The 22,568-nt window shown below is 47.0% G+C and overlaps 2 protein-coding genes across 2 annotated transcripts in view; both read right to left on the reverse strand.

Moving 5' to 3' along the window:
• CA9 (carbonic anhydrase 9) overlaps positions 1-3,413 on the reverse strand; it is a 35,313-nt gene extending 31,900 nt beyond the window's left edge. The window contains exon 1 of the mRNA XM_020800732.3: positions 3,255-3,413. Within this exon, the coding sequence (XP_020656391.3) occupies positions 3,255-3,378 (124 nt within the window). The 5' untranslated portion in view covers positions 3,379-3,413. The remainder of the gene's footprint in view (positions 1-3,254) is intronic.
• Positions 1-22,568, reverse strand: part of CREB3 (cAMP responsive element binding protein 3) — a 196,803-nt gene that overhangs the window by 167,758 nt on the left and 6,477 nt on the right. The gene's annotated exons all lie outside the window — the stretch shown is intronic.

A 22,568-nucleotide genomic window follows, 5' to 3' on the forward strand; every position in this document is an offset into this window, starting at 1 on the left:
GAATTTCCTGGATAGTGAGAACCATGAAACAGTGGAACAGCTCACCTCCCGATGTGGTGGGTGCCCATCACTGGAGGTTTTCAAGAAAAGATTGGACAGCCCTCTGTCTGGGATGGGATCAGGTCTCCTGCCTTGGGCAGGGGGCTGGACTAGAACACTTCCAAGGTCCCTTCCAACCCTATGATCTGTGAGCACCCCCTGAGTTTTGCCTGGCTATCTTTGGGTGCGAAGAGAAGGCTCCTGATTCCATGGTGGCCAGAGGGCACCAAAAAGCCAGCACTGCCTTTCCTGTCAGTCTTGAACAACAGGACACAACGTCCCATTACTGTAAGTATGAGTGGAAGACCTGGAAGTGCTTTCCTTATAAAATGTAGCGTCCATTGAGTGCGAAAGATTGGAGCTTAGAAGAACAGAAAACCAATTTAATGCATGATACTCTGTAAATGGGAAGAAAAACTTAGTTCTACACTTTGCTTGTTATCAGAGCTCACTCTGAGGCAGCATGCTTTTCAACCTTTGTCCCACCCACTAACTGGGACTGGTAGAACATCCTACTCTGCAATTAAATATTTGAATATTATTTATTTATTTATTTATTTATTTATTTATTTATTTATTTATTTATTTATTTATTTATTTATTTATTTATTTATTTATTTATCCATCCATAAAATATTTGTAACCTCAGAAGGACCCAAGGCAATTTACAATATTAAAACACATATGGTAATATTAAAAACTTAAAAAACATAGCAGTCCCATTTTGAAGACCCCCCCCCTTTTTTAGGGTGCTGGTTACAGAGAAAAAGCCTGCATAAAGACAAAAGTTTTTGTTTGCTTGTGGAAAGTCTTCAGAGAGGGGACCGGCCAGCCTAGCCTCCGGTGGGAGGGAGTTCCAGAGCTTGGGGAACAGCAACAGAGAAGACACACTCATATCCTCATCCAATGCACCCCTGAGGGTGGCAGAATTGAGAGAAAGACCTCCCCTGACGATTCTAAAACTTGGCCAGGCTCATAAAGGGAGAGGAGTTCTTCCAGGTACCTTGGACCCAGGTTGTTCAGGGCTTGATAGGCCAAAGCAGCATGTTGAATTGTGCTGGGAAACAGACAAACAGCCAGTGGAGCTGCTGTAACTACGTAGGGAATTATATGATCCATGTAACACACTCTAGTTAATCATCTGGCTGTGGCATTTCGGACCCATTGAAATTTCTGAACATTTTCCAAAAACAGCCCCATGTAGAGCACATTACAATAATCCGGGATGTAACTGATGTGGAACTTGATTCATGTATTCAGCACATTGACCAAAATTTGTTGCTGCCCTTTCTTTCACATTATTCTCGGAAGCCTTGTAAAGTATACTCATCCTGCCTTATGATGCGACATACTTCTACCCACATTTTACATTGGAAGAAAATTAGTGTTGTAATAATAATAAGCCTTCAGCAAGCTATCCATGCACCTAAATCCACAGCACGCCAGCTGGAAAATGCAAACACTTTCTCAAAAAGGCTCAATCTGGGCCCCAGTGGGTGGCTGGCTAACTGAGCCAAGCGGCAGTTTCCAGACCTTGGCCCGGAGGATGGCTTCCAGTGCACTTTTAAGAAAGACCTTGCCTTTCTTCCTGTCAGGACGGTGGGCGACCCGAAGGGCTGGGGGTGGCACTGGGGGGGCAGACCTCCACGGGCTGATCACAGGGTCTCCTCCACACCCACTGAGGCAGAGCAGAAGCGAGGTACACGCACAGCTTCTGGGCCCATGCAGGTAAGAAACGGGTTGGGGGGGCGGGACAGAGGCATCCCCCCCCTCTCAACCAGAGGGGGATTCTTCATTCAGGAGGACAAGCTGATCCGCTGCCAGAAAGCATTCTCTCTCTTCTCCTGCCCCCCCCCCGAAACCCACCGCCCCACGTTTTCACTCTTCCGCTGAGAGCTCCTGGGGTTCGGGTGTCCAGTGCCCGGACTTTCGCCTTTGGCCTTACGTCAGGTTTCTTCCCACAAGCTGCAACCCTAAACCCATTACTGGCGCCAAGACAATAAAGAGGGATAGCTATCCCCCCCCCCCCCAAGAGGCCGCGCGGACACTCCAGCTTGAAAGGCCACGGAGCGCCCCCCCCCCCGGGGGGAACCCCAGCGGGTCTGAAGGCGGGCTGAACGCCGGTTTCAAAAGTTCTGCAGGACGGAGCGAGCCAAGCGAACCCCCCCCCCCCCCCGCTGGGACGGGCTCTGGGGCGGCAGAGGCGCTACGCGGTTCCCTTTGCTTTGCCTTTTTCCTAAGCGCAAGCTAGAAGGTGACACGCGCGCGGGCACTCACACGCAGTCCTCAAAAACCATTCTGATTTGCCTTAATTCACTGGAAATATTGCGACCAGGTAAGAATAAGAGAAAGAGGACTTTTCAAGCGGCTTCTAGGCTTGTTACCGGCTAACTTCGGTTTCGGTGTACTGTATATAGAAGAACAAAAGAGAGCGCGCCAACGACGGGGTCCTGGTACCCGCGCCAAAGGCCGGGGGTGGGTGGGGGAGAGACCTCCTCTACAGAGACCAGTTTCTGCTTGCGATTTTTAGGGCGGTTTCAGATTCCCTACCTCCGGATGCATGGAATATTATGATGACTAACCTGAAAGTAATTAATAGCATAAATTAAAAAAGAAAAACGTTGCCAGGATCCTTTCGACCTTCCCTTACCCCTCCCCGCTCAAGGAAAAAAAGGGAGCAAAGAGGACAAAAGGCGCCGAAAGGCAGAAACCTCCCGGCCACTCTCAGGGAGTCTGTATTACCTCCGGGGGGGCGAGGGGGGCGCAGGGGGAAGCGGGAAACCCGAAAGCCCCGAGGAAAGCCTCGCCACAACTTCCCGGCCCATGTGCCGCGTGGGGAAGGAGGGGATCCGCTGTGGCTGCTCCGCAGCGAGAGGACACCCCTTCGAGCTCGCTCAGAGGTTCGAGTTCTCTCCGCTGCCCTTGAGGGGAAAGACAAGCCTGCAGCCGGGGGTGAGAGGTCTCCCCCAGAGAGTCTGCCCCACAGGGCCTCCCCACGCCTGGCCTCTTGTGCAAAGCGCCTGCTCTCGTCGGCAGGGAGAGGGGCTGCGCCGGGGGGGGGGGTTGTGGGGAGCGCCCCGCTTTCCCGCCGGAGTCTGCTGAAGTGATCCAAAGCCGAGCTGCGCCGGCAGCCGTCGCCTCGGCCCTAGCCCCCGAAGGCTCGTCGTTTGAACGACGCCCGCAGCCCCCGCCTGCGCCCCGGAGCCCTTCCCCACCTGCATGGGAACGCGGAGGGTCCTCTTCTCCGCTATGGGCCAAGGCGCGTTCGGGAACGGCCACCAGCAGCCAAAGCAGCGTGACCGCCACCAACTTCTCCCCGACGTGCATCTCCGCTTCCATTACAGCCTGGCGGAGCGCTGAAGTGAGGGCGTGAGCTCCCGGGACTGAGCGCGGGCGCCAGAGGGAGGGAGGGACGGACGGAGGGAGGGAGGCAGGCAGGGCTGCGCAGGCGATGAAGGTGGACTCAGCGACTGGACGGCGCTAGGATCCTAGCATCAGGGAGTTAAACGGGACCCATGAGGTCATCGAGCCCAACCCCTGCCCAAGGCAGGAATTCAAGTCAAAGCAAATGTGGCAGAGAATGGTTCAGTTTTCTCTTGAAGGACTCCAGTTGGAGCGCTCACAATCTCCCTCCTCAGATCATGGGTTCCATTGTCCTCCTGCTGTAACAACTACAGTAAGAGTTTTTTTCCAGATAAACTCTTAATTGTTTAAGCCAAAATCTGGCTTCCAGCATCTTGAGCCCATTATCATGAGTCCTGCACTCAGGGATGACTGAGAACAGATCCTGCCCCTCCTCTGTAGGACAGCCTTTCAAGTCTTTGAAGAGGGCTCTCCTTCTATCTCCCCTCAGTCTTCTTTTCTTAAGGCTAAACCGGCCCAGTTCTTTCAGTCTTTCCTCCTTATAGGGCTTGGTTTCCAGCCCCCCCCCCCGATCCTCCTTGTCACCCTCCTCTGAACTTGCTCCAGTTTGTCAGCATCCTTCTTCAAGTGTGCTGTCCATAACTGGACACAGGACTCAAGAGGAGGCCTAACCGGTGCTGAATAGAGGGGAACTGGCACTTAATGGGATTCAGAGACTATACTTCTCTTTTCGCAACCACATTGCAGTGTTGGCTTATATTCAGCTTGTGATCTACAACAGTTGAAAGATCCTTCTCACTCATAGTATTGCTGAGCCATGTATACCCCTCCTGTAACTCCCTCTCTCTCTCTCTCTCTCTCTCTCTCTCTCTCTCTCTCTCTGTGTGTGTGTGTGTGTGTGTGACAGAGAGAGAGAGATTGCCTCTCCCCCAAATAAGGGGATTCAAGGTGGCTCACATTATTCGATAGGGAGGTGGCTTGGAGCTGTTAAGGAAAAGAGGGAATAGAGAGGGATGAAGGGATGGATGTGGTTTCCTAAAGAAGGTGCACCGTTGCCACCAATGTCCGTGGCAAAAGAAACTGAAAGGAAACAGTGTGTTGCCCCCTTCCCATGTTGATGCCCTAAGCATATGCTTATTTTGCTCAGTGATTAATCCGGGACTGACTGAATCTCCAAACTCTGGACAGTTTCTACCAGTGCTTTCATGTAGATGTTGAATAACAAAGGAGACAAAACAGAACCATAAGGGACACCACAGGCCAGTGGCAAGGGTGTTGAACAGGAGTCGCCCCCCCCCCGCACCACTTTCTGAGTTCTTTTCTCCAGGGAGGACTGGAGCCAGAGCAAAACAGTGCCTCCAAGTCCCATGCCAGAGAGATGAGCCCAAAGGATACCATAGGTGATATCAAAGGTCTCAAGGTATCAAAACATTCTGAGAGGTCCAGAAGAACCAACAGGGACACACTCTCCCTGTCCAGTTCCTGGCAAAGGTCATCCACCAAGGTGACCAAAGTTGCCTCTAGCCCATAACCAGACCTGAAGCCAGATTGAAATGGATCTAGATAATTTGTTCTCATACAGGAACCCCTGGAGCTGAGAAGCCACAACCCACTTCAGCACCTTGCCCATGAATGGAATATTAGAGACTGCCTGTGGTTGTCCAATAAAATGGGATTCAGGGAGGGCGTTTCCAGTGATGGTATTGCTACTTTCTCCTTAAGTATCCTGGGATCCTACCCTGCTGCAAGGAGGCATTCACCACACCAGGTACTCACCTGGCCAACTCTGGCTGCTTTTATAAGCCAGTAAAGGCAAGGGTCTATCTAGTACACTCATGGCGGCATTCACTTCTCCAAGAATCCTCTCCACATCTCCAGGATGCACTGACTGAAACGTATCCAATATAACAAGACAAGCAGAGGTCAATGCTTCATCCACAGGACCTGTATCAATTATTACAGCATCTAAGTGAAGGGCGATCTGAGTGACCTTGCCTGCAAAGTGTTGTGCAAATGCCCCACAGAGGTCATGTACTTGTATGTAGGCATCCTTCAGTCTTGAGATACTATGGTAATGTGCTCTGAACAGAGGTCTTGGAACGTCTGAGAGATGCCACAGTAGTTATTGCAGTTGCCCCTGTCTCCTTTGTTTTTATATAATGTGACAATGTTTGCATCCTTCATGTCCTGTGGTACCCCACCTTCTCTCCAGCAAAGACAAAAGATTTCATACAACTTGAAGAGCCTGCAAGTTGTACTCGCGAGGACAAGCTTTGTATGCTCCTAGAGCTCTCCTCTTTTCCTCAATGGCTGGCATCAGGTCCTCCAAATGCGCTTCAAACTAGTCTGCCACTATTTTGGTCTTCTTGTCAGATATGGACAAAGTGGTGTTATAAACAATGTTCTTGAAATGTTCCCATCATTCAGGTGCATTTGCCTCAGCCGGATCTGGAAGGGTTTCCTCAAGCGCTTGGGCAAATTCCTCCAATTTTCTTTGATTGCGAGTCTTGCTGGTGTCAATACATGCCCTTCCTTCCTTTTTCAGTATCTCTGTCAGCACCCTGATAACTGTGTGTGATTGTAATACTAGGAAGGCTAGAGCATCTTTGTTTAGTCATTAAGTTGTGTCCAACTCTTTGTGACCTCATGGACCAGAGCACGCCAGGCCCTCCTGTTTTCCACTGCCTCCCGGAGTTGGGTTAAAGTCATGTTGGTCGCGTCGATGATCCTGTCTAAACATCTCGTTCTCTGTTGTCCCCTTCTCCTCTTGCCTTCACACTTTCCCAGCACCAGGGGGTCTTCTCTTCTCATGAGATGGCCAAAGTATTGGAGCCTCAGCTTCAGGATCTGTCCTTCCAGTGAGCACTCAGGGTTGATTTCCTTCAGAATGGATAGGTTTGTTCTCCTTGCAGTCCAGGGGACTCTCAAGAGTCTCCTCCAGCACCACAATTCAAAAGCATCCATTCTTCCGTGGTCAACCTTCCTTATGGTCCAGCTCTCACTTCCGTACATCACTACAGGAAAAACCATAGCTTTGACGATTTGGACCTTTGTTGGCACGGTGAGGTCTCTGCTTTTGAAGATGCTGTCGAGGTTTGTCATTGCTCTCCTCCCAAGAGGCATCTCTTGCTAACCTCAGCTCATTCTCAGCTTTTGCCTTCCTAACGCCATCCCTGCAATTCCTTGCTACTTGTCTGTACTCTTTCTTTGTGGCCTGGCTTTCTTTCCACTTCCTATAGGTGTTTTTGTTTCTTTTCTTTTTCCCCCTTCAGGTCCTCTCTGAGATTTTTCTGCAGCCACATTGGTCTTTTTTGCTGTCTTCCACATTTTTTTCTTGTTGGAATTATTTATAATTGTGTCTTTGTCAGATCCTGACAAGGATGTCTGACTCCCCCAGCAGTCCTACAGCATAAGCAGCATTTTAAAATGTACCACTTCTCTCTTCTATTGTTCACATTAGATAATTGAATTATTATTTCATCTTTCTTGTGAAAACTGGTACGAAACTGAATTAGATACTTCTGCCTTACTATCTTATCCCTAATGGTGTTTTGGTTTGTGGTGGACTTATTTTGTAAGCAAAGAAAATAAAGCCGTGCTCATGTCTTACTTTCACTTTCGCAGCAACCCTTTGAGGTACTTTTTAAAAAGCACTTTTCATTTTCAGAGTTACCCTTCTGCACCTAAACCAAAATTTCTGGATTATTAACACCTTTAGAGTTTCCCTTTTATAGAAACTTCCTTTCACGAAGTATTCTGCCATTCCCAGATCCATGTATTATCAGTGTAATGAAGACACTGCACCACAAAGAGTGTGTCGCCTCAATTGCCAATCATGCCACCATCTTGGTCAGGAATCATAACAGAGATGTTGGTTTGCACTTCCTCAGAGTCAAAGGTCAAGAGAAGGCTTTTTGAGGTGCCTTTTTTTTGGGGAAGGACAGATGGCCATCAGCTCTCCATACAGCAGCACACCTGCAGGTGTCAAGATGACCAGCTTCTTTATCAGGCCTTCAACAGTCATGGTGGATGTGCTGGGACTACTAGCCAAGTACCAGAGTAGGCCACACTAAGCATGAGTTGGCTGTAGCCTCAGATGTTTAGAAGTTAGCATGTCGCTCGGTAAGAACTCCCAGGTTTTTCTCCAGAGTTTGTAGCACAGAGCATGGCTTCAGCCCTAAGTCCTGTTCTCAGGTGCTCCCGATTCTGGAATTGGTAACACTGATAGTTTCTTCCCTTGTTACCTCATGTATAACCTAGATATCTGCTTTGGAAGGCTGAAGTGCTTCTGGAATAGTTTTTAGAGGAGGATAGCAGAAGGGAGAGGCACTTAATTTTAGAGGCAGTGTGGCGCAGTGAGGAGAGTGCTTGCTTGGTACTGTATTTGGTCAGTCCGGTTCAGCCATGCCCAAGAAATGCTTTCAGCAATCAGGGACCAATTACTTTTTCCCCTCACTCCAACCTACATTGTTACTGTAAAGATAAAGTAGGGACAAGGGCCATGTACACTGCCTGAACTTTACTGGAGGAAAAGCAAGATATTAATGTACCTAAACAAATGAACTCAGATCACTGAGGACCTGACTTGGGCACAGTGCAAAGAAGCACTCCGTATGGTTTCTTCTGCATCTGCCACCATTCAGCTTCAGGTGTGGTCCTTTGGAGCTCCAGTTGTATGAGTTGTCCTCTTCCCATAACCTCTTGATCAGTTCTAGCATACCTGCTGTGCACAAACAGACCTGCATTCTACATATGCTGTGTGCTCACATCACAGTTTTGTGTGAAGGCAAACTACAGGACACTCCTGTGACAGCTTTAGCATTAACACATTTTGACTGGACATCCAGGCAATCCAGTTTATGCGTTTGGAGTTGTAGAAGGCATGAAAACATAGGCCAAAGGGGGGATAAACAGTTAGTTTTTAAAGTGTGACTCTAACCTTTCCTGGTTTGGCTTGTACAGTGAAATAAATGCCTCTCTCCCTGGCCAGAAAATGTTTTGTATAAAGGCACTGGGATGTTTTCAGTTTTATTTTCCTCCACCACCTCAATAACCCTCTGCATGAACTTCGCCTTTATCGCAGCTGCTGCGCGCCAAGTCCATACAGTATTTTCCATCCTCCGCACCAGTTCCAGGTACACCTGCTCAAACTGGACTGTGCCCGCCTGGGGTGGCTTTGGCACTCAGCAAGAGAGACGTGATTCCCCCGGTCCTCCAGGGCCACTCACAGCAACCACAGGGCAGCTCTCGCAGGCCGTTGGATCCCAGGTGATTTGTCCCCCCAGCTCTCCAAAACACCCGAGCAACCCTCTTGCGAAAGTGTTCTTACTGGGAAGTCAGGTCCCGTTCAAGCCGGGCAAGGGAAGCCGGCCAGCCGGCCTCTCTGCCAGAAGAAGGGAACGTGCAAGCCTGCAGGTTCGCGGAGAAGGCTCCTCCCTCCCCTCCCCTCCCCTCCCCTCCCTCCTCTTTGTTCCTTCCCGTCACGGCCAAGGTTGCTCGGTGATCAGGCTGTAACAGGCACTCGATGGGCGGACAGGCGGGCGGGCGCCGGGGGCAGGAGCGCCTGCACGGAGGCCTGGGACCTATTTGCATGCCGCGGAACCGTGGGAAAAACGAGCCCGCGGAAGGCGGCGGGGGAGGGGGGCGGGCAGCTGGCCCCTCTGTCGGCCTGGCGCCCGCCCGGCAACCACGGCCAAGCCGCGGGCTCCCTCGACGGCGAGGCTGCTCGGGGCGTCCCTCGGCCAAGTACCGGCGGGTGGTGAAGTGTCGCTGGGGGGGGGGGGGGACGCGCCCAGCCTCCCCCCGCCGGGCAGCCTGACTCAGGGCGACGTGTTCGGGGTTGCCCCATCTGGCTCCTTCGCGGCTTCTTCTCCGGACAAGGGAAGCCGCCGAAGCCTGGCGAGCGCGCCGCTTTCCGAGACCCTAAGGCGGCTCCCAACCCTGGCCCACGCCGGGAGCCCGCGGCGGCGGCCGGACCGGTAGGGGCGAGAGGAGGAGGAGGCAGGCCGGGGGGAGGGCGGGGGGGCTGTCGCAGCGAGGACTGGTCGGGTTTCACGCAAGCTCCTGAAACTGACCAGGGGGGCCTCGGGTCCTGGCCGCCCTAACTGGGGGAGGGGGGGGGCAAAGGACCCTCCGCCAGGAGAAGCGGTGTCTGAAGCAGCAGAGATGAGAGAATGGGGGAGAAGACTCGGCAAAGGCTGGTTCCCCCTCTTTGCAAAGAGCCGGGAACACCCCTAGCAGAGAGTCGGAGAGCACAGAAGGATGTTGGAAATATCTCCAGCAGAGACTATGATTAAGTTAAAATATCTGTTCATGTAAGGAAAATCTCCATGGACCCAAAGATCTACATAGAAAAGAGATAGACATAAAGAGTCAGCAAAATGGATGATTGCCGTTGTTATTGTTTAGTCGTTAAGTCGTCGTGTCCGACTCTTCGTGACCCCATGGGTCAGAAGAATTAACACAGCATACACCAGGAAGAGGCAGAGGAACTAGAGACCAAATTGCTAACTTGCGCTGGATTATGGAGAAAGCCAGAGAGTTCCAGAAAAATATCTACTTCTGCTTCATTGACTATGCAAAAGCCTTTGACTGTGTGGACCACAGCAAACTATGGCAAGTTCTTAAAAAAATGGGAGTGCCTGACCACCTTATCTACCTCCTGAGAAACCTATACGTGGGACAAGAAGCAACAGTTAGAACTGGATATGGAACAACTGATTGGTTCAACATTGGGAAAGGAGTACGACAAGGCTGTATATTGTCCCCCAGCTTATTTAACTTATATGCAGAATACATCATGCGGAAGGCTGGACTGGAGGAATTCCAAACTGGAATTAAGATTGCCGGAAGAAACATCAACAATCTCCGATATACAGATGATACCACTCTGATGGCAGAAAGTGAGGAGGAATTAAAGAACCTTGTAATGAGGGTGAAAGAAGAGAGTGCAAAAAACAGTCTGAAACTCAACATCAAAAAAACTAAGATCATGGCCACTGGTCCCATCACCTCCTGGGAAACAAAAGGGGAAAATATGGAGGCATTGACAGATTTTACCTTCTAGGGCTCCATGATTACTGCAGATGGAGACAGCAGCCACGAAATTAAAAGATGCCTGCTTCTTGGGAGGAAAGCGATGACAAATCTTGACAGCATCTTAAAAAGCAGAGACATCACCTTGTCAACAAAAGTCCAAATAGTCAAAGCTATGGTTTTTCCTGTCGTGGTGTATGGAAGTGAGAGCTGGACCATAAAGAAAGGAGACCGCTGAAGAATTGATGCCTTTGAATTGTGGTGCTGGAGGAGACTCTTGAGAATCCCCTGGACTGCAAGGAGAACAAACCTATCAATTCTAAAGGAAATCAACCCTGAGTGCTCACTGGAAGGACAGATCCTGAAGCGGAGGCTCCAGTACTTTGGCCATCTCGTGAAGAGAAGACTCCTTGGAAAAAACCTTGATGTTGGGAAAGTGTGACGGCAAGAGGAGAAGGGGACGACCGAGGAGGAGATGGCTGGACAGTGTCTGCGAAGCAACCAACATGAATTTGACACAACTCTGGGAGGCAGTGGAAGATAGGAGGGCCTGGTGTGCTCTGGTCCATGGGGTCACAAAGAGTCGGACACGACTAAACGGCGACGACGACACCAGGAATAAAAATCTCCCAGGAGAATTTCATGTTAAATTTACTAGAAATATTTTTCAAGATAAAGTTTTAAGAAATATACAAGAATAGAAGAAAATAGAATAGAATAACACTTTATTGTCATTGCATGTGCAACAAAATCACCAGAGTGCTATCCAGCCAGTGCATCACTCATTCAGCTAAAACTCCATATAAACTCCTTACAAAAATCCAACATAATACAACAGCAACAAAATATATTCACATGTAACCCTACAATAAGTCAGATTAAATCTTAACTGAAGTTTGCAAAGTTTTCGCCCTTGGATAAAAACTGTTTTTAAATCTGATGGTTGTTGTGAGTTTTTCAGGCTCTTTGGCCGTGTTCTGAAGGTTGTTCTTCCTAACGTTTCGCCAGTCTCTGTGGCCGGCATCTTCCTAACGAAACGTTAGGAAGAACAACTTTCAGAGCCCAAAAAACCCACAACAACCATTAGATTCCGGCCGTGAAAGCCTTCGCAAATAAATTGTTTTTAAATCTATTTGTCCTTGTTTTAATATCATCTTCCTGATGGCAGCAGTTCAAGCAAAGAGTGTCCAGGGTGGGAGGTGTCCTTTATAATATTTTATGCTTTTTTAAGACAGCGGGACCTGTACAGTTCCTCTAAGGTGGGGAGGGGACACCCAACAATCTTCTGTGCTGTATTAATCACTCTCTGGAGCGATTTTCTCTGGGCCACTGTTGAACCTGCGTACTACATGCACATGCAGTAGGACAATACACTTTCTATTGAGTATCGATAAAAGGACACGAACAGGCTCCGAGTGATGTTATTCTTCCTAAGCATCTTTAGAAAGTACAATCTCTGTTGAGCTTTTTTCAGTACCTCTGAGGTATTTACACTCCAAGTCATGTTCTCCTCAATATGGACACCCAAAAAAAAAAAAAAAAAAAAAAAAAAAAAAAAAAAAAACCACCAAATTCACTGATGAATAATGGTGGAATATCCATCCTCTTCTTCCTATACTCTATTACAAGCTCCTAAGTTTTTTAAGTATTTAGAAGCAAGTTATTCTCGCTACACCATTTTACCAATCGTTCCACCTCGCCCCATAAGCAGACTCATTCTCCTCTGAGATCAGCCCCACTATTGTGGTATCATCTGCGAACTTAACTATGGTATTGCTCTTATAAGTAGAAATACAATCATATGTATAGAGGGTATAGAGCAGGGGACTCAGCACACACCTTGTGGTGAACCAATACTAAGGCTGAGAATCGTAGATGTATATTGACCTACTCTAACCCTCTGACTGCGTTCAGACAAAAAACTGTCAATCCACATACATGTGGAATATGGAAGTCCCAAGTCCCTTAGTGTGACCACCAGCCTCTGAGGGAGAATGGTATTAAATGCTGAGCTAAAGTCCATGAAAAGCAGCCGTACATATGTAGTTCCCCTGCTGCTCCACATGTGACAATGCAGTATGAAGGACGGTAGCTGCAGCATCCTCTGTTGATCTATTTGCTCTATATGCAAACTGGTGGGTATCAAAACTCTGCGGTGATGTAATACGATTCCAAACCAGTGTTTCAAAACATTTCATCACTACTGAAGTGAGTGCAACCAGTCAGTTACCATATAGACTGGAAATGTGAGATTTCTTGGGCACAGGAACAATAGTGGAGCGCTTCAGACAAGATGGAGCGCCTCAGACAATCCTCCTTTTATAGTCTAACTTGGCCTCACTGATGCCTCTTCTCAGGTTTGCTCAGGTCATACTATAAAGGGCCCTGTCACCAGACCTGAAGGCAATTTTCCTTTCCCTGAACAGCTGCTGTACTTCTTTAGTCATCCAGGGCTTCTGATTGGAGTAGACCCGCATCCGTTTGTTCACTGTGACATTATCTATGCAATTCCCAATATAACCCATGACACTGTCCATGAACATCTCCAGGTCCTGATGTTCAAAAACCTCCCAATTAGTCCGATCGAAGCAGTCCTGCAGCTGTTGGGAGGCACCACCTGGCCAAGCTCTTATGGTTTCAATAGTGGGGAGAACAATGACAGGAGTTCTGACTCCTGTCCTCTGAAGATGCCCATGGCCACAGAGACTGGCGAAACGTTAGGAAGAAAAACCTTAAGAACACGGCCAAACAGCCTGGAAAACTGACAACAACCAGTGGGCAGAACAGTTTTCCTGATGGAAACATATACAGGGATTAAAAACAAGGACACATGGTCAGACTGGCCCAGATGTGCTAATGGTCTGACCTTGTAGCCCAGCCTGATATTAGAATAGACCTTATCCAACATATTGGCCCCTCTGGTGGCACAACTAACATGCTGATGGAATTTTGAGAGCGCTACTTTCAAATCCACATGACTGAAGTCTCCTGCTAGGATATGTCCTCTGTTGTCTGCTGATGATATCGTATAAATATCCAATAGCCAAATTGGCATTTGCATCCAATGGAATACATACCGCAGTTATCATAGTCACAGAGAACTCTCTCTGAAGATAGAAGGACCTGCATTTGAGAGTCACAGACTTTAAATCTGGGAAGCAATGTTTGTCCATGTGGCATACAGCTCTGCTCTCACCTGTCCGTCACAGCTGGGCAGGGGAACCTCAGCCAATGAGAGGACGGAGGGTGATGCAGAAGGGGAGGAGCTGGATTATATAAGGTGTGTGTGATGTGTGAAAGAGGGAGTTTTGGAGAGTTTGAAAAGATGAGAGAAGTTGATTGAGAGAGTGAGATAGATTTGAGAGAGATAGTCAGTGAGGGAAAAGTCTGTGTGATCTAGTAATTGAGAAACGTGATTAACAACTTGATTTATTACCTATGATTCACCCTTTTTGTTTTGTACAAATCAATAAACACTTTATTTGTTTGAAAGAAAAACTTTGTGAGTACTAAGGATAGGTTGGTGGCAGCAAGTGAAGAATAGTAGTGAGACTCTTGGAGGCCTGTATTGATAGAGGCTTGAGAGTGGCCCGCCACATAAATTGGTGTCCAGCGTGTGGGATACGAAGTGGTCCAGTTAAAGCCTTGTACTGGAAAGGTGCCCAGAGCAGGGTATTTTAGTCAGGGAAGTCTGAGTGGACGAGTGGGTAACCTTCTAGGACTTGTCTCACGGGGAGAAAGTCTAGTAGGAGGGCATTGAAACTCAGACTGGGGGACTGAGATAGGGACTCTGGCTCTGTGGTAACCATTTCTGGGGAGTGAGTTGCCCAAAGCAGAAATCTGTGGCAGGTTGGCTAGCTTGTCCTGAGTTCAAGGGGAGAACTCTGAGGGGACAAAGCGGAGCCAAGGGCAGATAAGCTAAGGGGGCTCAAATCAGCTAAACCTGGGATAGGGGAAGCTGGTAATTCAAGTTGTTTTGTTGCCTGAGGCAGGGAAAAGAAGCTCTGTCTGTGGCAAGAGGCCTAGCTGGGGGCAGAGGCCTAAACACGGTAGCTAGCTTACCAGTGGATGAATGCTGGGGAAAGCAGCAACATTATAACACAGAGACTCTCACTGACAGGAAAAAAGTGTGCTTTTTAAAATGAGGCTTGCAAATTGAATTATAAGCCTGAAGAAAGGAGAATGCCTTTAACTAGGGGGAAGAAAGCTGAGCAGGCGCCTTGTGAAATGGCAGCTGGGTCAGATAATGAAAATGGGGATTCTGAGGGAGGATTTACCTCAGAGCAGGAGAGAGAGACCTCAAGGGAAGACCCAATAGATTTCAGAAAGTGGAAACTGGAGATAGAAATGAAGGCCAAAGCTGAGGAAAGACAAATGGCCTTAGTAATGTAGAAAGAAAAACTGGCCTTAGAAATGGAGGAAAGACAGAGGCAGAGATAAATGGATGCAGAAATGGAGAGAGAGAAGATTGCCTTAGAGAAAGAGAGAATGGCTTTTGAACTTAGGAGACTAGAACTGGAAGTTCAAGCCAACAATAACAATAACAACACTGGCAGAGATGATTCTGAGGGAAGATAGTTGTCAAAGGCAGATCTAAAAAGATTCCCTGTCTTTAGAAAAGGGGATGATCCAGAATCATTTCTGGTGATGTTTGAAAGAGCGTGTGAAGATTTTTATGTGAGGGATTCGGAAAAAATGATTGTCTTGAGATCCCAAATTAGTGGAGGTCTGGCCGAGATCTATGCAGAGATGCCTTTGGAATTAATTAAAAATTATGATGAATTCAAAAAGTTAGTGTTTGCCAGGTATGGCATAAATTCAGAACAGTTGAGACACAAATTCAGGTCTCTGACCACGAAACCTGATGAGTCTTACTCTCAGGGGCAAACTTGGCCAGATATTTGGACAAATGGCTGGTACAGGAAAAAGTTGAGACAGTAGAAGACCTTAAAAATATTTTTGGATTGGAGCAGTTTTATTCTCTCTTACCTGGAGAACTGAAATATTTAGTCAAGGACAAGAGACCCCGAAATTTGAGAGAGGCAGGGGAGATTGCTGATTTTATTTCCCAGATCAGAAAACCAAGTGGTTATGAGGGAAAGGTGGTGAGAAAAGTGTGGGAGGACGCAAATAAATTGCCCAGAGGACAATTTAAGAACCAGCAGAAGGTTGGAGGCCATTTTGTGGGCAAGCCCTCAGACCAGAACCAAGCCAGAAACAAAAATTTGGAGGGAAAAGGAGTTAAGGGTGCTGTGAATGATCAATGGAACGTTAGGACTTGTTTTCGGTGTAATGAAAAGGGCCATATTGCATCCCAGTGTGGTAAAAATAGAGAATTTGGACCACAAAAAGGGAATTTAAGTAAGCCTAAAGCGGTATACTGTGTGCAGCAGGAACAGGTTAACCCACCAAGGGAGGAGTCAGTAGCTATGGCAACACCAGCTGAACTCTCTACACAAGCTGATAATATTGAACCTGATTTCCCTTTGGCAGAAGTTAGACATTGCTTTTTAATTAAAACAAACCAAGAGTTATTTCAAACGGCTGGGGACCATAGTTATATCTTTGATAATAAATACATGGCTTTGAGAGACTCATGTTCACAAGTCACCCTATGTCACCCTGATATAGTACCTCAGAAATACATCTTAAAAGGAGAAAACATGTTTGTGAAGGGAACTGGCGAAAAAGCTGTCATCTTGCCTGTGGCTGAGATACACATTAGGTACCAGGGATGGGAAGGACCTTGGAGAATTGGAATTTCTTCACAGGTGCCAGCAGCAGTTTTAATTGGAAATGACCTCTCTGAGCATGTAAAGAGGGTTTTAGTTATAACACGTTCCCAACAAGAGAAAGCAGAGGCAGCTGAGGAAGGGAGTGACAATCAGAGGAAGGGAATGCCTGACAATATGAAATCAGCTGAGATATTTCAACTTAATATTCCCCAAAGCAATATGTTCAGTCAGGAACAGAAAGCAGATTCCACACTGAAACAATGCTTTGAGAACGTTTCTGAAGTAGAGTTATCCCCTGAAAGACCTGAGAGGTTCCACCTTGAACAGGGCTTATTGTACCGAGAGTCTCTAAGGAACCCCAAGAAAGGGGGGGGACAATCTTCAAAAACAGTTAGTGGTTCCTTTGAAATATTAGAAAGGGGACACTCAGATGTATTTTCTGCTCATCTAGGCATTAATAAAACCAAGCAAAGAATATCACAAAATTTCTACTGGCCTGAGATGGGAAGGCAGATTAAACATTTTTGTCAGAGTTGTGATGTTTGTCAAAGGCAGGGTAATAGTAATGATAAAACTAAAGTGAAGCTATGCCCTTTACCAGTGATTTCTACCCCATTCCAACGTATTGGCGTAGATATTATAGGACCATTGCCTAGAGTCACCCAAAGGGGGAACAGATTTATTCTGACCATTGTGGACCATGCCACACGATACCCAGAGGCCATTCCTGTGAGGAATATTGAGACTCATACTGTGGCTGATGCCCTGCTGAGTTATATGAGTCAAATGGGCTTCGTGTCAGAAATAGTAACTGACTTAGGGACATCTTTCACCTCAAAGCTCATGCAGAGACTGTGGCAAATATGTGGGATCAAACATTTAAATACTTCCCCATATCACCCTCAAACTAACGGGCTCACAGAGAGATTTAATGGTACCCTGATGCGCATGATTAGGGCCTATTCTGCTGAGAATCCTTACAACTGGGATCAGAGAATACAACTTCTGTTATATGCATATAGGTCTGTACCCCGAGACAGTACAGTACAGGATTTAGTCCTTTTGAATTGCTGTTTGGGAGAAAAGTGAGAGGACCCCTTGACTTACTTAGACAAAGTTGGGAGAAAATACAAGAGTCTGATCCTGAGAACGTAATATCGTATTTAGACAACCTGATGAACACTCTGAAAAGAAATTTAGAAATGGCTGCTGAGAATTTACGAGGTGGAAAAGATATAGAATGTAAGGCTGAGATTGCTCTGTTATCAATATATGAGAACGTGGAATATGACAAAATGACTAAAGAACTGATAACTAATTTAATAACAGCAGCTAGATTGATTATTGCTAGACAATGGAAATTAAAGACTGAATTACAAATTGAAGAATGGTATAAAGAAATATGGAATATAGCATTAAATGATAAATTAACTTGTAATTTAAAGATGAAGAAAGGAGAGTTGAAAAAGAACAATTTTTATGTAATATGGGGCAAATTTTTGGAATATGTGTTAATAAGGGGGAAAGGGAAAGCTCCAAACCAAGAATCTATGTAGTTCTGGAGAAGAGGACAATAGAAGAAGAAGAAGGAAGAAAAAGAAGAATATGGCAAGAGGTCCCGTATATGGTAGTGGGGAACACTGTTATTGTGTTTGAGTTTATATGTTTTATGTATATGATTTGTTTTTGTTATAGTTATAGAAATTAAAAAATATATTTAAAAAAAAAAGAAAAATAAGCAGAAAGTCTGGTATGACAGAAAAGCCAGGGAAAGAAGTTTTAATCCTGGAGATGAGGTGCTTGTGCTAAGACCTCTCAAAGGGAACAAATTACAACTAAATTGGGCAGGACCATTTAGAATTATTGCCAAAATGAACGACCTTAATTATGTCATTAAGGAAGATGGGGAACCAGGCAGGAGGGTGGTTCATGTTAATATGATCAAACCATATTATAGGGAAGAGAACAGAGTGTTGTTTGCCATGAAGGAAGCTGACAATGAGAAACATGACTTACCCTATTGGGAAGGAAGGGGGAAAACAATATATAACCCTGAAGATGTCAGAATCAGCTCTGTACTTTCCCATGAGCAACAGTGTGAATTGAGGGCCTTGCTAGGGAGATACTGGCAGGTTTCTTTCAGCAAGCCAGGGCTGGCCCAAGGAGTGGTGCACAAAATTGATACTGGAGATGCACCCCCACCAGCTGTTACTCCTTGTAGTGCTACTGACCTAACATGCAAGAAGAGTGCAGATAGTATCCAGTGGACCAGCATCTGTGAGGAGGCGTTCGCGAGGCTGATGGGGACGGTGATGACCAGTCCAGTCATAAGAGCTCCAGATTGCCAGTGCGAGTTCACCATCGTCACCGATGCGTCCAACACCGGGTTGGGAGCCGTGCTGAGCCAGAAGGACAATGACGGAGAACATCATCTCGTGACGTACCTCAGCGAAATTCTACAGGCGGCCGAAGAGCAGCTTTCTGATGGTGAGGGAGGCTGTCTTGCCATTCTTCATTCACTTCACAAACTTGGGCCAAATATTTGGGGAGGACATTTTGTCCTGTGTGCTGACCATTCCCCACTATTGTGGTTAAGGACTATCAAAGCCAACAACAGCAAGCTGATGAGATGGGCTTTGCTCCTGCAGGACTTTGATTTTGAGGTTTGAGTAATTAAGGGGACTCAGAGCTGTGCTGCAGATGCCCTCTCTATAAGACCAGAAGACTGAAGAAGAAAAGAATGGACTCTTAGCATGGTGAAAGTATTAAAAGTTTGTTGTACATGTACCCACTGATATATGTTATTTGTTATGTATGCATATGAAATTGGATGTAAGTATAATTTGTATGTTGTAGTCTAATATTAAGCATAGGCATGGATGATCTTTGAAAATGTTAATGAATGTATGGGAATGATATGCAGGTAAGAGGTTTATTTAATGTTTATGAAAATGTTTAGTAAAAGTAATAGTGTTATTAGGATAAATGTATTGTTGTATTGCTCCTCGTTGTTTATGAGAGGAAAACACTTTAGCTTTCCCCCATGAAACAACTTGTTAAGGGGGGAGGTATTGTGGCATACAGGTCTGCTCTCACCTGTCCGTCACAGCTGGGCAGGGGAACCTCAGCCAATGAGAGGACGGAGGGTGATGCAGAAGGGGAGGAGCTGGATTATATAAGGTGTGTGTGATGTGTGAAAGAGGGAGTTTTGGAGAGTTTGAAAAGATGAGAGAAGTTGATTGAGAGAGTGAGATAGATTTGAGAGAGATAGTCAGTGAGGGAAAAGTCTGTGTGATCTAGTAATTGAGAAATGTGATTAACAACTTGATTTATTACTTGTGATTCACCCTTTTTATTTTGTACAAATCAATAAACACTTTATTTGTTTGAAAGAAAAACTTGTCCTTTGTGAGTACTAAGGATAGGTTGGTGGCAGCAAGTGAAGAATAGTAGTGAGCACTCTTGGAGGCCTGTATTGATAGAGGCTTGAGAGTGGCCTGCCACAGTCCACAGCCACTGTATTTGTGCGCCAGTTGTTATTAACATACACACAGGCAAGGAACCCAACAGAAAAGATAAAGAAATTAAGATTTTGAAACATATTCCATGGCAAATAAGACAGAAAAGGAGGCAATAAGTGGAGTTCACATCCCTCTTGAGAACAAACTCAATTATATATAAGTGGTTGGCATCTGAAGGTGTCCTCTTTGAATTCCAGGAGCAGAGTTACTTTTTTAACTAAAAAATGAAACAGAGACATCACCTTGCCAACAAAAGTCCGAATAGGCAAAGCTATGGTTTTTCCTGTGGTGATGTATGGAAGTGAGAGCTGGACCATAAAGAAAGCTGACCGCCGAAGAAATGATGCCTTTGAATTGTGGTGCTGGAGGAGGCTCTTGAGAGTCCCCTGGACTGCAAGGAGAACAAACCTATCAATTCTAAAGGAAATCAACCCTGAGTGCTCCCTGGAAGGACAGATTCTGAAGCTGAGGCTCCAATACTTTGGCCCTCTCATGAGGACTCCCTGGAAAAGATGCTGTTGTTGGGAAAGTGTGAAGGCAAGAGGAAAAGGGGACGACAGAGGACGAGATAGTTGGACAGTGTCACCGAAGCGACCAACAGGACTTTGACCCAACTCCGGGAGGCAGTGGAAGACAGGAGGGCCTGCCGTGCTCTGGTCCATGGGGTCATGAAGAGTCGAACATGACCAAACAACGACGAAAAAATGAAGGCAGAAGATTTTAAGAAAACAAAGGGACAGAAAAGAAGAGAAAAGTAGAGGAGAAATGAGAAAAGGAGAAATCAAGTGGAACATCAGGATCAGAAGTAGAAGCTTGACTAGAGTAGAAAAGCAAGTGAGAAGCTCTAAAGCAGGGGTCTCAAACATGCAGCCCGGGGGGGCCATTTGTGGCCCGCCAGATGATAGTTTGTGGCCCCTGCCTTGCCTGCCCCCTTGAAGCACCCATGCATCCAGCCTCACCTCGCTCTCCGGTTGTCTCCCAAGACAGCGCCTCTTGCACCCTCTATCCGGAACTGCAGCCTGCCAGCCAGCCCGCCTGTCTGCTAGCTGGTAGCCTGCAATTCCAGACGGAGGGTGCAAGCGACGCTGTTTTGGGGAAGAGCCGGTGAGCAAGGCTCCTTGCTCCCAAGGAGCACCTTTTTCCCAAGCGCCTGAGCCACCGCTGAGCGATGCCTGAGAGCGGAGCTTGCTTCCGGCCCATCCTCGAAGAGTGCCTCCAAGCCGCCAACAGCAGTTGCCGCCGCCTCTTCCAGGGAAGTGGCTCTCTGGCTCTCTTTCTCTCTCTGCACCCCCAGCACCAGCCTAGCCAGTGGCCACCTCAGCACCCAGCGGTGCTTCCTCCTCCTCCTCCTTTTCATCCTGCTTTAGCCACCTTGGCTCTGGAGGCTGCCTGGACTCACCTCACAAAGTTTGGTCCTCTGTCATGGTGGGGTAGCTACTGCTGCTGAGTGTGCCCTTTTTTGAGGGGGGGCCCAGAGGAAGGTTGCCGGACCTCCGTGTGTGTTTGTGTGCGTGCATGCACGTGCGCACCTGTGGGGCCCACATCCCGTTGTTTAATTTCGCAGGTACCGGTGGGGGCTTTTCTCCTTTGGCAAGGAGAATTCTGTGAGGTTTTTTTTTAAATTTTATGTCGTGCCCTCCTCCCCACCCTGCTAAGCAGTCGCCGGCACTCCCTCCCTTCTCTGCTTCTTCGTCCTGCTGCTGCTGCTGGTGGTGGTGGTGAAGAAGGAGCAGGAGGGAGTTGTGGCCGACGGCGAGGGCTTGCGCGCCCCTCCTCCTCCTCCTCCTCAGAGCCCCAGCTAGGCTACAGAAACTCCTGGGTGGCTTCCTCGGGCCCTTGCTCCGCTTGGCGGAAAATCTGATGTGGCCCAGCCTCACCCAGATTCTGCTTCCCGCGGCCCCCAGGTAAATTGAGTTTGAGACCCCTGCTCTAAAGGAAAATGTGCCATAGAAACAGGAGGATCCAGGAGGAAGAAAACCTCTACAATAAAGAGGGACTAAATGAATTATATGTGAAAGATGAAGTGGTTAAAGACTGTAAGATAGAAAAAGGCTATAAAATGGTAGAAGAATAAAAAATGCTTAAAAACCAGTGACTATTAAAGAAAATGTATGTCAGAACCACTTCTCCCTATAGAGATAGCGTCTTGGGCAAGGAGTCACTGTAGGTGCAAGCAACCACCACTTTTTATGCCTGAGGCAGGTCCTTTTACCCTCAGAAGTGCATAGTCCTTGCCCTAAGGACAAGCTCAACCTAAAATTAGAACTCTTGCCTGCTTACAAGGCAATAAACCATTGACTGTGTGCTTCCTTAGATAGCACAACAGACAGATCAGGTAGGACCTCTCTGTTATAGTAGCAATTAGTGACCTTTCCACTCCACACTGGATTTCGGTGCAGTCCTGCTGTTCAAGAGATAAGTCCTTAAGTTAGAATTATATTTGTTTTATTAAGAAAATAAGTTTGATTAAAGTATAGTTGCAACCTTAAAAGCATTCAAGAGAAACTTAGACAACCACCTGGCAGATATCCTTTAATTTCTATTCCTGCATTGAGCAGAGAGTTGGACTTGATGGCTTTATAGGCCCCTTCCAACTTCACGATTCTATGATTCTAACTGTCTCTCTTCTTCATGCAATGGCATGAGAAAAGGGTCGTTATCTATAAATGGATTACCAACACCAAACTGCAACCGTCCAAACTCTCTGTCCAAAGAAAAGCCTATCAGCAGGGATTCAAATGGTATTGGCAACATGGGCATTCCAGAGTCTCCCCGCCTGAGTCTGCATGCCCCCAAGGTCCATTTTGGGCTCCTCTTGGCCTTCAGATACTTCTGCCATCCGGCCCTCTCACATCTTTCTCTAGCCAGCTTGGCA

The sequence above is a fragment of the Pogona vitticeps genome, chromosome 2 (genome assembly GCF_051106095.1).
Source record: "Pogona vitticeps strain Pit_001003342236 chromosome 2, PviZW2.1, whole genome shotgun sequence".
Taxonomy (NCBI): Eukaryota; Metazoa; Chordata; class Lepidosauria; order Squamata; family Agamidae; genus Pogona; species Pogona vitticeps.